We start from the raw sequence: 14,235 nt of genomic DNA, 5'->3' as shown, positions 1-14,235 counted from the left end.
TATGACTTTTAACATGTTTCATATTAACCCTCAACTTTCATTTTATTCCAATTTTGGTTTTCAACTTCATTTTAGATGATACGAGTATATGGGATAGGTATCCGGTAGTAGCTATCAGGTATCGTGAAAAGGCTACCAGTCCAAAAAATTGTCGCATCATTGCCACTTCAGCTCCACTGCATCTCAACTACCGCACGACAAACCTATGAAATAATTTCCACTTCACCGTACCATATATATATATATATATATATATATATATATATATATATATATATATATATATATATATATATATATATATAGAGAGAGAGAGAGAGAGAGAGAGAGAGAGAGAGAGAGAGAGATAAGATTGGGTGAAGACTATTTTTAGAGTGAAAACTCGTGAGGACATCTTAAAAAAATTTAAAAAATATACAAATCATAAAATCGAGCATAGTACTATATCCAGGAGAAAAAAAAATTGCATCATTAAAATTGAAGCATGGATCATTTTTATGATTCATGATTCAATTTTTATGATCAATGATTCAATTTTAATAATTCAAAAAAAAATTCAATTTTTTTCTCCCGGATATAGTACTATACACGATTTTATGATTTGTATTTTTTTAAGATTGTTTTTTTCAATTTCTTTAAGGTGTCCTCACGAGTCCTCACTTTAAAAAGAGTCCTCACTGGAACCGGACCCTATATATATATATATATATATATATATATATATATATATATATATATATATATATATATATATATATATATATATATATATATATATAATCTAAGAAAGACAGGGCAAGAAGAAAGAGAGGTTCCATGATGCTTCTTAAGTTACCTTACTCCACATCACTTACTCCATTTGGGGTAGTTTTTATTACAGATCAATCCATATCTTAAGCAAAAGGAAAGTCAAATGTACATTCAAATTCCATTTAATATGTGATTTTATATTTAGTTGATTGTTATCACAATGCATAACTGTAGGTAATTGTTTATTATTTCCAAATGTTGTATCCCATGTATAAAACCTCGATTGCTGCTCAATAATAATGTATCCTTTTGTTATCATATTCTGTATAACATTATATGGTATCAGAGCTTTCAATTTGCTCTCATGAGAAATCGATCCCACTTCCAAGAAATGTCAAACACTATCATTCAAATTACCTCGACCACCCACTTCCCCATCAAACTCAATGCAATCAATTTCTCCATTTGGAGAAAACATATCCAATCAACCCTCATCGTTTTGGATCTTGACAACTTTATCAGTGGGGAACAGGAACCTCCATCAAAACTTATCACCGACAAAGATTCAACCAAACCAAACCCATAATATACACGGTGGTTCCGGCAAGACCAAATTATCCTAAGTGCCATTCTTGGCAGTTGCATCGATACAAGGTCACAACTCAACTCCACTGCAATCGCCTTGCATCTTGATTGGCACCACAAACTCGGCCATCCATCCATTAGGATTTTTAAATTTCTTGCAAAATCTATAGGCCTTAAGTCAAAGCTTCAAGATTTTCACTGTCATTCTTGTTCAATTAATAAAAGCCATAAAAAGCCTTTTGGTGTGAATTCATTTACTGCTTCAAAATCATTAGAACTTTTATACTCTAATGTGTGAGGACCAACTGAAAAATCCATTGATGGTTTCAATCACTATGTAATTTTTGTGGATTTTTACACCAAATATGTATGGTTATTTCCGATGAAACACAAATCAGATATCAAAACACTTTTCCCACAGTTTAAAAAGTTAGTTGAATGGTACTTCCAAACTCCTTTGATCTCTATCTTCATTGACATTGGTGGTGAATATATAAGTCTTATTCCTTATCTTCAAGATCAAGGCATATCTCATTTTACCACCCCCCTCCCCCCGCATACACCGGAACAAAATGGTATAGCCGAAACACGCCATCGTCATAATGTCAAAACAGGTTTAGCATTATTCCGTTACGCTAAATTTCGTTTTGGTCTCATGCATTCCAAACCGCCGTCGATCTTTATCAATAGACTCCCGACACCAATTCTCAATTCCAAAAGCCCGTACGATATTCTCTACGGAAAATCGCCAACATACACCAAACGCAAGCCGTTTGGATGCCTTTGCTATCCATGCCTTAAACCATATGCAAAATCAAAATTCCACCCTAAGTGCCATACATTTTTCTAGGCTATTGTTCTTCAAAATCTGCCTACAAATGCTATGACCCATCCTCCCATCATCTATTCCACTCACGACATGTTGAATTTGTTGAAAACATATATCCATACACATCCAAAGAGGCCACTAAATCATCCTTACATACTGTTGAAAAGCTCCTCCATCATAACCCAAATACCTTAACCACCCTTACAAACCCAATCCGACCCAATATTCACAACCAACCCAATACACATAATACACCTCCCACACAAGAACAACATTTCCCTACCTCACCTCCCTTTCAACCGAACCCACTTGATAATCCCATACCCTCACCTCCCTTATCCCCATCTGACGCCTCACCTATACCATCCACTACCAATCTACCTAACGATTCTCCTACTCCAACCACTCCCAATCAACCCGATGCTTCTTCAACACCTCTACCTAGAACTCGCAACCCCAACCCCAAATACTTCAACCCATTATTTATCCATACTTCCACTATACCTCCTATTCCCCCAACCGTTGAACCAACTACCCACACCCACGCCTTAAAAGATCCTCAGTGGCGTAGTGCAATGGACCTTGAATTCAACGCCCTACTCAAGAATGCCACATGGGAACTCGTACCTCCTCATTCCCACAAACCAATTGGTTGCAAATGGGTATTTCAAGTAAAACGTAAACCGGATGGCTCAATTGATAAATATAAGGCCCACCTAGTCGCAAAAAGTTTTCATCAACAATACGGTAAAGACTACTTTGACACATTTAGTCCCGTCACAAAGCCGGTAACCATTCGCACCCATAAAATGTAAAATCACTAGTTGTTACAAATTATCTATCTAAACGTATTAATATTTACAAACCACAAAAGTTCATAATTTTATATCACAAAAACTAAAGTTACTAACCATAACAAAATATTGTTCATTTTTCAAAATTACAAATGACAATCAACAATTTTTCTCATTGTTCGACAGTTCAGTATGGTCCCAAAAGCAACTTCCAGCAGCAGTTTCTCTTTGGATTCTTTTTCTGCATTTCTGCACTCACTTGAGTATCTGATCATCAAGAAAGCAATTTTCTGCAGCAATTTTATATAACTGAAGATACTAATACTTGACACTTAATCAAAATTTAACCTGCCTGGCTGACCCATTTTCAACATTAACAAAAAAAAAAGTCAAAGCAGTAAAAATTTGTATTTAAAAAATATATATATTAACAATATTTAACTGAAAATTAATTGAGAAAAAAATAATCGGCCAAGACTAGAAGAATACCAATCTATTATCTATGGATACAAATTGTTGGTTGACTTCGAAGTCTTGTATGATGATAAGTTGCTATTCATTTCTGGCCTTATAAATCAACTAGTTTCTTCATCATAAAAGACGCATCAGTTCATCATAAAGAACCCATCTTTCCACTTAACTTTTTTCTCTAAATTATCAAACCGAGTTTGGGTTGGGTTGACGATGCAGAATTGGAGGGGTTTGGGGCTCCATCTCATTTTCGTAAGTATTTTTTTGGTTGCAAATGCATATACCTGTTTGGGTGTTGGAAACATCACTGTAGTAGTTTGCTCTGAGCAAGAGCGACTTGCTCTTCTCAAGTTCAAAGAGAGCGTTGGAGATGAGTCTAAAATGTTGTCATCATGGGTTGGCAATGACTGTTGCTTGTGGGAAAGAATTCATTGTAATGGTGTCACTGGACATGTTGAAAGGCTGCATCTTAGAGGAATCACAATATATTCTTATCATGATGTAGAGGAAAAACGTGACCACTTTGTTCGTAATAACCACCAGTTAGTTGGTAATGAGGTAAACTCTTCTTTGGCAGAGTTGAGGCATCTCAAATACTTGGACTTAAGTGGGAATGATTTTGGAGGAAGCCGGATCCCTGAGTTCATTGGATCCTTCAAACACCTGAGCTACCTCAATCTCTCTCATATTGGTTTCCAAGGTATTATCCCTCCTCACATCGGAAATCTTTCTAATTTAAAAGTTCTTGATCTAAATTCAAATGGAGAGCTGATGGCAGATGATATGTCATGGACTTTTGGCCTTTCGTCACTCGAGCATCTCGACTTGAGTTATTTAGATGTTAGTGGTGTGGACATGGGGCGTTACGTGATTCCTTCATTAAAAGAGTTACATCTGTCATCTTGTGGACTTTCCAACGCTAATATTGTTCCTTTTATTAACTCAACTACAATACTTCGCAACATCAAACACCTAGATCTTAGCTTAAATCTTTTCAAGGGTCCACTCCCTGGGTTTTTGCAAAACATGACATCCCTTTCATTCCTGGATCTTACAGACTTTGATCTGAGTTTGGCATGGAACTTTCCAAACCTGCTAAGCATGATCCCTTCTTTATCAGAGCTGCATTTGTCAGGTTGTGGGCTCGATAAAACGCATCTATCTTCCCCTCATCTTAACTTCAGTACACTTTCTAACATCCGACACTTGGATCTTAGCCGAAATTCAATTGAAGGTGTAATTCCATCTGTTTTAACAAACATGAGTTCCTTAAGAGTCCTTGACCTTTCTTTAAACAGCCTAAATTCATCGGTTCCTATTATGCCCAACCTTCTGGAGCTTGATCTTTCTAATAACTGGTTTAAGAAAATTGAGCATCTTGGAATCTGGAGGCAGTGTCACTTGAAAAAGTTGAGTGCGTCAGACATGTCTTTTGATATAGAAATGATGAACTCACCAAAAAACAAATCAGAGTGCTCCCAATATGTTGTGGAGATTTTAGATTTAAGTGATTGCATAAGTGGTATAGATGCAGAACCAACAATTCCAGAAACACTTGGAATACTAACCAATTTAAGAGTCTTACTTCTATCGAGCAGCGGTTTGACAGGTACAATCCCAAAATCTCTAGGAAGATTACGGTATTTAGAAGTATTGGATCTATCTTATAACATGCTAACAGGTCCTATTCCGACATTCCTTGAGAAACTTTTGAAACTTGATCTTTCTTTTAATCAATTGAATGGTTCGATTCCTGAATCCTTTGGGAAATTAGCCGCTTTAACAGAAATGTATCTAGAAGTCAATCAGTTAACGGGCCCCATCCCAGCATCTATAGGAAACCTTGTTTCATTGCAAGCATTTTCAGTGTATTCAAATTTGTTAAATGGGAGTATTCCAGATTCATTTGGGAAACTTGCCAAACTCGATTGGCTAGATATGTCTAACAATTCTTTAGAAGGTGTCGTTTCTGAAGCCCATTTTGCTAACCTTTCGATGCTGAAGCACTTGGACACCTCTTCAAACACTAAGTTGACATTTAATGTTTCAAGTGAGTGGCTACCTCCGTTTCAATTGGTAACTCTTCTACTCAGTTCTTGCACTATCATAAATGGATTTCCACAGTGGCTTCAAAATCAACGGGAGCTTGAGACGTTAGTGTTGTTCAATGCTACAATTACAGGACCTCTGCCCACATGGTTGCGAATGATGCCCATCATTCCTTTCTTAGACCTCTCTTACAACAAACTCAGTGGATCTTTGACAAACCTTCCAGATGGGGGAAATGTTTATGTTTCAGAATATTATCCTGGGGCATTATTTCTGGAAGATAACCTTTTCAATGGCTCGATTCCACCGTCATTGTGCAGAAGGACAGATTTGGAATATCTTAATCTTTCCAGAAACAGGTTAACCGGGAAAATTCTCAAATGTCTTGAGAATCTCCAGAATTTGGTTACCATGAGATTTAGTTCAAATCGGCTGTCAGGTGTCATTCCAAGCACTGTACCTTCTAATTGTTCATCATTACTTCGGTTGAATATGAATGGAAATAGCTTTATTGGTGAAATTCCTCGAGAATGGGGAAATTTGGTAGGTTTGCAATACTTAGATGTGGGTGATAATCAATTGTCTGGAAATATTTCTGAATGGATTGGAGAAAAACTTGGAACGTTGATAATTTTGAGGTTACACAAAAACAGCTTCACAGGACAAATCCCTCTATCTTTGTGCAATGCTTCACATCTTCGAATTTTGGATGTTGCATCCAACAAATTAACAGGGACCATCCCTCGTTGTTTAGGAGACTTGACTGCCATGGTTGATGGTAGTGGAGATCGTGTGCCTATTCTCGATGACGATTTTGATGATCATGTAATTCAGTCCATGAAAGGTGTTGATCTTGAATATACAACAACTTTGGATATGGTTTATAATTTGGACCTTTCAAGCAATAAACTTGTAGGGGAAATTCCTGTCGAGCTAACTGCTCTTTCTATGTTGGTGGGCCTCAATTTGTCTAACAACCATCTCAGTGGGGGTATTCCTGACACCATTGGAAACATGACGTCACTATTTTCTCTAGATTTATCTGGAAACCGGTTGACAGGGACGATCCCTACAAGCATGTCAACATTGAACTTTTTGAGCCATTTGAATTTGTCACACAACAACTTGTCTGGACGAATTCCAACAGGAAGTCAACTGCAGACCCTTATTGATCCATCAATATATGCTGGCAACAAAGATCTATGTGGACCTCCATTGCCAAAAGATTGTTCAAATCAGAAAGATCCTACAACAACTAGCAAGAAGACATACAAAGCAGCTGAGGAGCCAACCGAGGTATGGTTGTTTGTTCTGGACATAATGAGTGGTTTTGCAATTGGTTTTTGGGGTGTTATTGGAGTTTTGTTGTTGAAGAAGCATTGGAGATGTAAACTTTTCATGTTTGCTGAGAAAGCTATGGACAAGATATTCACTGCAGTCATGGTGAGAGTTGTCAGGAGGAAGATAGGAAGACAAGCCACATAGAGCCTCCGGAATGCAAATAGTTCAAGAAATAAACCACATAAGGCTGTCGATTTAGAGTAATTATCTTTATTAATCGTTTTAAATTAAGGCGTTCCCATTTTATCAAAAACTGTAATCTTCCTTTGTTTCTTGTTTAATTTGTATATATTTCAATGTAATTCTTAGATGAAATATAGATATCAAAGGGGAGTCATCAATAATTTTGGAGTTTACATCAAGGCACAAGTCTAATGTCTTCGGTCCTGCCGAGCAAGCATATATTGTTACTCAAGTATATGATATATTCATATATCAACCTTTATAAAAGGAATCATCCTATGACTAAACATGATTTTCATTTCAACATCTTTTAGTGGGTAAAAAACCATTTTAATGCTTTGTTAAAAGTTAATTGACGCCCGCCTTATTACTATTTTTTTTAGATCTCTACAACTTTAAGGTGGGAGTCTGTGCATGAATTGAATGGTTCTTATAAAAGAAGAGATAGCTTTTGAAGAACTTTTGAAGGCACAAGTCTAATGTCTTTGGTCCTGCCGACCAAGCATATATTGTTACTCAAGTATATGAAATATCAGCCTTTGTAAAAGGAATCATCCTATGACTAAACCATGATTTTCATTTCAGCATCTTTTAGTGGTTAAATAACCATTTAAATGCTGTGTCAAAAGTTAATTGACACCCGCCTTATTACTATTTTTTAGATCACTACAACTTTAATACAAGAAACCACAACTTCAACTTTTTTAATAGTTGGAAGATCAAACACATGTATCTACTTAGTTTGAGTATGAATTCTTATCTTATTTTCCCCGGTCTGTTTTAATCTTTGAAGGTTTAAATCATTTTCTGTCCACTCGCTCAGTTATAATGGGACACAGGTGGGGTGCAGATACGATTTTTCTAGATCTTACCTCCATTTATACCATTTAGGTGGTAAACGAACCGAATGAACACAAACAAGGCTTGTTCGTGTTCGTTTGTTTAGGTTTAATCGAACGAATGAACGAACATGAACGCCTAAATGAACGAATTTCCTTGTTCATGTTCGTTCGTTTAAGAAATTACTTTGTTCATGTTCATGCACTCAGACCTTCCACATCTGGTCTTTCAAGATTTCTTTGCAATGCCACTTAGCAAAAATTTAATTCCACTTGGACTTTTCTTTCAACTTCCGAAAGACTTGCAAGTGTGATATATTAATTTTTTAATCAATCGATATGGGCGCTCTTAGGGGTACAAACTTATTTTAATTAATATATTGATTTATCAACCAATCAATATATATATATATATATATATATATATATATATATATATATATATATATATATATATAAGTAAGTTCAAATAAAAACAATAAATAGTGTGAGAACGTAAAAACACTATGTTTATGTTATTATTCTGTAATGAATTTTGTATATATGTATTGTTGAAGTAATTCTAATATAAATATTAACTTTCTATTAGTCATATATTCATTACAATGTTATTATTCTATTATAAACTTATGTATGTGCATTTTTGTAGTAAATTCTAATTTTAATTTTAACCTTTGACTATTCATTTATTCTTTGCTGAATAATGACATAAAGTTGTCGATACAAAATTCATTACAGAATAATAACATAAAAAAGTGTTTTTACGTTCTCACACTATTTACTGTTTTTATTTGAACTGTCCCCTATATATATATATATATATATATATATATACATATATATATATATATATATATATATATATATATATATATATATATATATATATATATATATATATATATATATATATATAATGGTTAGTTTTCGTCCAATACATGATTGTACAACCATTTAATTCATTAAACTCGGTTCGGGAATTTAGATCGAAAAACAACGACAATTCCTCGCAGTTAGGAGAAGTTGGTTCCTTTTTGTACCCTAGTTTTTCAATATCGGTTACCTACGTCAAGTAATGAAGGTTTGACAACCTTCATCAGTTCCTTAAACCTTTTATACATAATTGCATAACCTCCCACGTTCTTCCTGACTTACATGTTTAATTGCTACCAGGCTTGTCTATATAAGATGTGTAACACCCGTTTCTTGGTATTTCCACTATTAACCTAAAAATGAAATTATTTTGCAAATCTAGTCCTTACGCCAGGCGTACACGTGAGTCCATCGGGCGTACACGTGAGTACGTCGGGCGTACTCGTGATGTCCTTAAACCCTAAATTTTTAGGGTTGTGTCCCTTATTTAAGCATCTTGTCCCTCATTGGATATTCTTATGACCAACATCCATTCCTCTAAACCCTAAAATCGAAACCCTAGCCTTTGTGAGTGAGATATGAAGCTTGTTAATGATTTTTAGATATTGTTTAAGCTTATATTTATGTTCTTTTTTTCCCAAACCCTTGATCTTTTTTAGTATGGAATACTCCAGAGCATATAAGTTGTCCTTTCAGACTTTTAAGGGTGCAAAGTGTCATAAAAATGCAAGATTGATCATTTCCTTTCATTTATGCATGAGTTATGGAGTTTTTGGTGATGTTAGAAGTTAGGGTTTTAGGATTAAGCTCTCTTTAGCCATGCGAAGGCATAAAATCAGATACTTTATGGATTAGGACATTTTTTAGGGTCAGATCTGAGGTTAGGTTAACGTCTCTTAATGACTAAGACCTTAAAACTTGGACATTGAATTGAAATAGCGTACGCCAAGCATAATTCTAGCTACGCCCAGCATAGCCATCTGCGAGCCCGATTCCTTCCAACTATGTGCTCTACGCCCAATGTAGAAGCTGTATACGTCACGCGTAAGGCCAAGTGTTGACTTTCTTTGTCTTTTGGCTAATTGTGCCTTTAAGGGAACTCGTGAGGGTTTTTGGTCTTGGAAGGGGCAAAATGGTCTTTTACCCTAAATGTTGATTAGACTAGCTTGGAACTAGTGGAGTATGGAAAAATACCTTAATTACTAATTAGGGCTAATTGGTGTAATTATTAGGCGGAGTCTAGTTCCGACATTTCGGGTGTGAGTTCTATCAGTCATCTGTGCAAGGTGAGTCCCCCCCCCCCCACTATTTTTACTTATGTGGTAGAATATATATATATATATATATATATATATGTTCAAATGAGAATATTTGAGAACGAATATGGACCACTAATTTAATCTTTGAAAATTCCCAAGTTTATTAAAAGAAATTACTATTTATTCTACATCATTTCACGTTATACTAAACAACTCTTTAGTATCATGTTTCAATCATTATGAAACTGCACCACCAAGACCACTGTCAGACCACTACCGGACCACCGTCGGACCACCAACGGACCATCACTGAAAAACGACCGGAACGACTGACACACCGTTAAAACTGTAACACCCCAAAAATCAAGGGTAAAAATTTCATTTTTATTATAGTCAAAACACAGATGTCATTTAAATCCAAACATTCCAAAAACATTGCTAATTAAAAACATTTATCAGAGTTCATCCCAAAATCACATATGGCGGAAAACACGGGTGTGTGCACTGCGATCAAGCCGGGCCCTTCCTTTCTAAACCATTGATACCTGAAACCGTAAACAAAACTGTAAGCAAGAAGCTTAGTGAGTTCCCCATAACATACCCCACCCAATCCATATAATCACACAAACCATATCCACCACATAAGCCATGCATACAACATATAAGGATGCCATGGAAACCCTCCAAGGTCTTACATCGGGTGTCATGGGAACCCTCACATGGTCTTAGCCCACTACCATGGGAACCCCCACATGGTCTTAACTAATCAAAAGAAATGTCATACAAGCCATATAAGCCATACATACAAACATATAAGGATGCCATGGAAACCCTCCAAGGTCTTACTCCGGGTGCCATGGGAACCCCCACATGGTCTTAGCCTACAACCATGGGAACCCCCATATGGTCTTAACTATCTGCCATGGGAACCCCCACATGGTCTTCACAAAAATACATAACATATTGATAGCACATTCGCAATAAACACCACAGCTAAGTAACTAATTGCCATGGGAACCCCCACATGGTCTTCACATAAATACATAACACATTGATAACACATTCACAAATAACCACTATACACAAGAGTCACAAACACAGCTAGCATACTACATATCATAATTATGGGACGACCTTGGTACCTTCGACCCATTGGTTTTGTGAGGAGACTCACCTCACACTGCTGAAGTCCCGCATATAAAACTCTAGCTGTTGGATGACAGATTCTGTTGGGACATGATTTGTGGTTTATACTTTGCTTTATGTAGCCTTTAGAGTTCTCGGTCTAGGACCGAAAACACCAGGATTTCGGTGGTGTTTGGACCAAAATCACCATGTGATTTCGGTGGGCTTAATGATGTTTTCGGTTGGGTTTTGGGCTAGGCCTTTGTATTTAGGTCTAGGTATATATAGTATTGTTTCAGTCGTGTAAATGGGTTGGTCATTCTGATCAAGATGATATCGAGTTTAGAGAGACAGAGAGAGAACCGAGAGTTATTGAGAGTCTTATGTACCCGACTATTAATCAATATAGTGTGCATTGAAGATTCAATATTGTGTTCCTAATACCCATTATAACTGTTTTGCATTAATCATTAGATTGGGATTCCACACTAATCTTAGTGATTTCGATTGATACACCATATCGGGTTTTACAATTGGTATCAGAGCAAAGATTGGTATCAATCGAATTAACCAAATATTAATCGTTTCTTGGAGTTTTTCTTGATGTTTTTAAGTTCTTTTTGACGAAATTATTGCCACTATTCTTCGTGTTCTTCACTATATTATATATTTTGATCGAAATTGGTCTTAATTAATTACCAATTTCGTGTTTTTGGCATTTTTGGGCGTCTTCGGTCAAAACCTAGGAGTTCTCGGCGGAAAGCTCGAGTTCTCGGCGGCCAGCTGATAGATTTAGGTTAGGGCAGCTCCTCGGAATCAACTTCGGAGTTCTCGGTCTCGGCGTCGGAGCTCTCAGTCTCAGCCTCAGAGTTCTCGGCTGCGAATCTGTGTTCTCGGCTCCACATCCTCGGTTCAACTTTTCGGTTGTAAGATTCCGGCTAAGGTTCTCGGTCAACAAGGTGTTGACTATTGGTGTTTTCGTCAAAGGGCATTTATTTTCTTGGTTTTCGGTCAAAATCCATTTATACAATCAGATTCCTTTTGTTGGTAAATAATGAGTTCCTATAACAATACCAAGAAGGTAAGTGAAACCCCATGCTCTCAGTCATGTGAAGATAAAATAAATAAATACCATGAGCATAATGAGTTATTAGTTAGAGAAGTTTTTGACCTTAAAAATGAATCTATGAAATTAAAAAGGTAAATAAACCACTTAAAGAAAAACTAGATGCTCAAAATAAAGATTTAATTAGGATTAGGGAGGAATATAGCACAAAATGTGTTCATCATCGTTATGCTAAAGAGGAAATTGTCAAATTAACTGCCGAACTTGATGCGTTAAAAGCTAAATTTAAGGATGCTGAATTTAACTTCAAGAAGTTCGATGTGTCAAGTGACGTAGTTGAGTCAATGATAGAAAAAAATTAAAGTGGAAAGATAAACAGGGTAAGGGTCTAGGGTATCATAGTGTTCCACCTCCTTTCAATGATAACTATACTTCGCCCCTTGAAACCAAAGAGATAGAGACTCCTGCACATATGAACAGCCCCCTGTAACTACCTCAATCAAGACTGAACAATCCGACCCAACTGAGAGTATTAATGTGAATGATTCTAATGCTTCTACTACATGTGCAGATAAAGTAACAGTGCAAGATGGGTTCGAGCAGAACAAAAATAATTCTAGTTCTGTTAAAAATGCTTCAAAAACTCGTGATGATAATAATCCCACTGTTGAAAAATTCTAGCCACAAAAATCTGTTAAATAGTCTAATAAATGTGCATGTGCTTGTGGAAGGTCTTTGAAACAAACTTCATTTGGACAAGGACCAAGTCACAATCTTATTTATTTGAAAAGACAAACTTGTTTTAACTGTGGGACTCCCGGTCATATTGCTAGAAATTGCCCACATCGTTCATATGTTCCCTACTATGAACATGGTTGGCAGAACGTGCCAAGGGGGAGATCTTCCAAAAGAAATCCTTCAAGGTCACGTTCACGCAATGGTGATTGGAATGCTAAAAAGGCCAAGAATCAGACTCCCAAGGACAAAAAGGGCATGTCGGACAAGAAGCCTAATTCGAGAGATGGTTCAGCCAAACTGAAATCGGTGAGGTCAAATTCATCTCAAGGATTGTCCTTTGGCTCACACCTGCGATTCAAGTCTAAATCAAAAGGTAGTTCCATTTCAAAATCAAGTGTTGTAGCACCCACTATGTAAAGCCCCGTTTATTTATTAGATAAATAAATAAATTAATGAACGAACGGTAGCCCTAAAATAAATAATTATATATCATGGATGGTCTCGAAGAGCTAGTTGGCATGATTTAGAAGTTGAGGGTTAAAAGTGTAAGCTTCAGACTCAGTTTATAATTTTTTTTATGAAGGCAGGGGCTCCGTGGTAATTATTTGGATTTAATTTAAAAGGAATTGAGGTGGAAGGGCTGATTATGTCATAATTAAGATATTAGGGGTTGTATAGTGAATTTTGTACCCAAGGTGTAAAGGATTTTAATGCTGAGGGTTTAAAAGGTAATTATCAGATTTAATTTGAAGAAGATTTCCAAAGCCAGGGTAGAAAGGCTAAATATTTGGACTTAATGTGAAAGAATCTTAGATGCAGAGGGGTTGCCTTGTAAAATATGGCCTTGTTTTGAAAGAAAATATCATGGGGAGGGATCAGTCTTGCCATTATGGTAATAAGTTGGTTTGGAGGCGGGTATATATACCGCAACAAACCCTAACCCTAACCAAAAGAGTGCAGCCGCCATCATCAGTTCATCAGCCGCCACCATCTCGTTTCGGATCAACGGACGGTCACAGCGGCCACCGGACTCCCACCAAGTTTGTTGCCGGCAAGGGAGAGTTCAACGAGTCGGAGTGTTGGGGTGGCGGGAGTCGAATGAGCAAATCCGCTACCAGTCGAGTTCAAGCGTCCTTCCGTTATTTGAAGAGCACCGCCACGACTGTCGAACGTCATGATCAATGCAGAACGTCTCGAGGGTCATCATGGCTGGGTGGCGCGATCGTCGTTATCGTTCTCCGACTAGGATTCAACCTCCTTCTCCTCCTTCAATTCGTTGTTGCTCTGTAACACCGTAAATTTTCAGACAAATTTTTCATTTTTAAATTACAAA

General features: G+C 36.7%; 1 protein-coding gene across 1 annotated transcript; it reads left to right on the top strand.

The window, feature by feature from the left end:
• Positions 1-3,444: 3,444 nt before the first annotated feature.
• LOC145129919 (receptor-like protein EIX2) lies at positions 3,445-7,181 on the top strand. Its single transcript, XM_079064750.1, has one exon. The coding sequence runs from the start codon at positions 3,643-3,645 to the stop codon at positions 6,961-6,963; it is 3,321 nt and encodes a 1,106-aa protein (XP_078920876.1). The 5' UTR covers positions 3,445-3,642; the 3' UTR covers positions 6,964-7,181.
• Positions 7,182-14,235: the final 7,054 nt, after the last annotated feature.

This window comes from Lactuca virosa, chromosome 8, assembly GCF_052849685.1.
Source record: "Lactuca virosa cultivar CGN04683 chromosome 8, Lactuca_virosa_CGN04683_v6, whole genome shotgun sequence".
Taxonomy (NCBI): domain Eukaryota; kingdom Viridiplantae; phylum Streptophyta; class Magnoliopsida; order Asterales; family Asteraceae; genus Lactuca; species Lactuca virosa.
The sequence above is the reverse complement of the archived record's forward strand: the minus strand, read 5'-3'. Positions and strand labels throughout refer to the sequence as shown.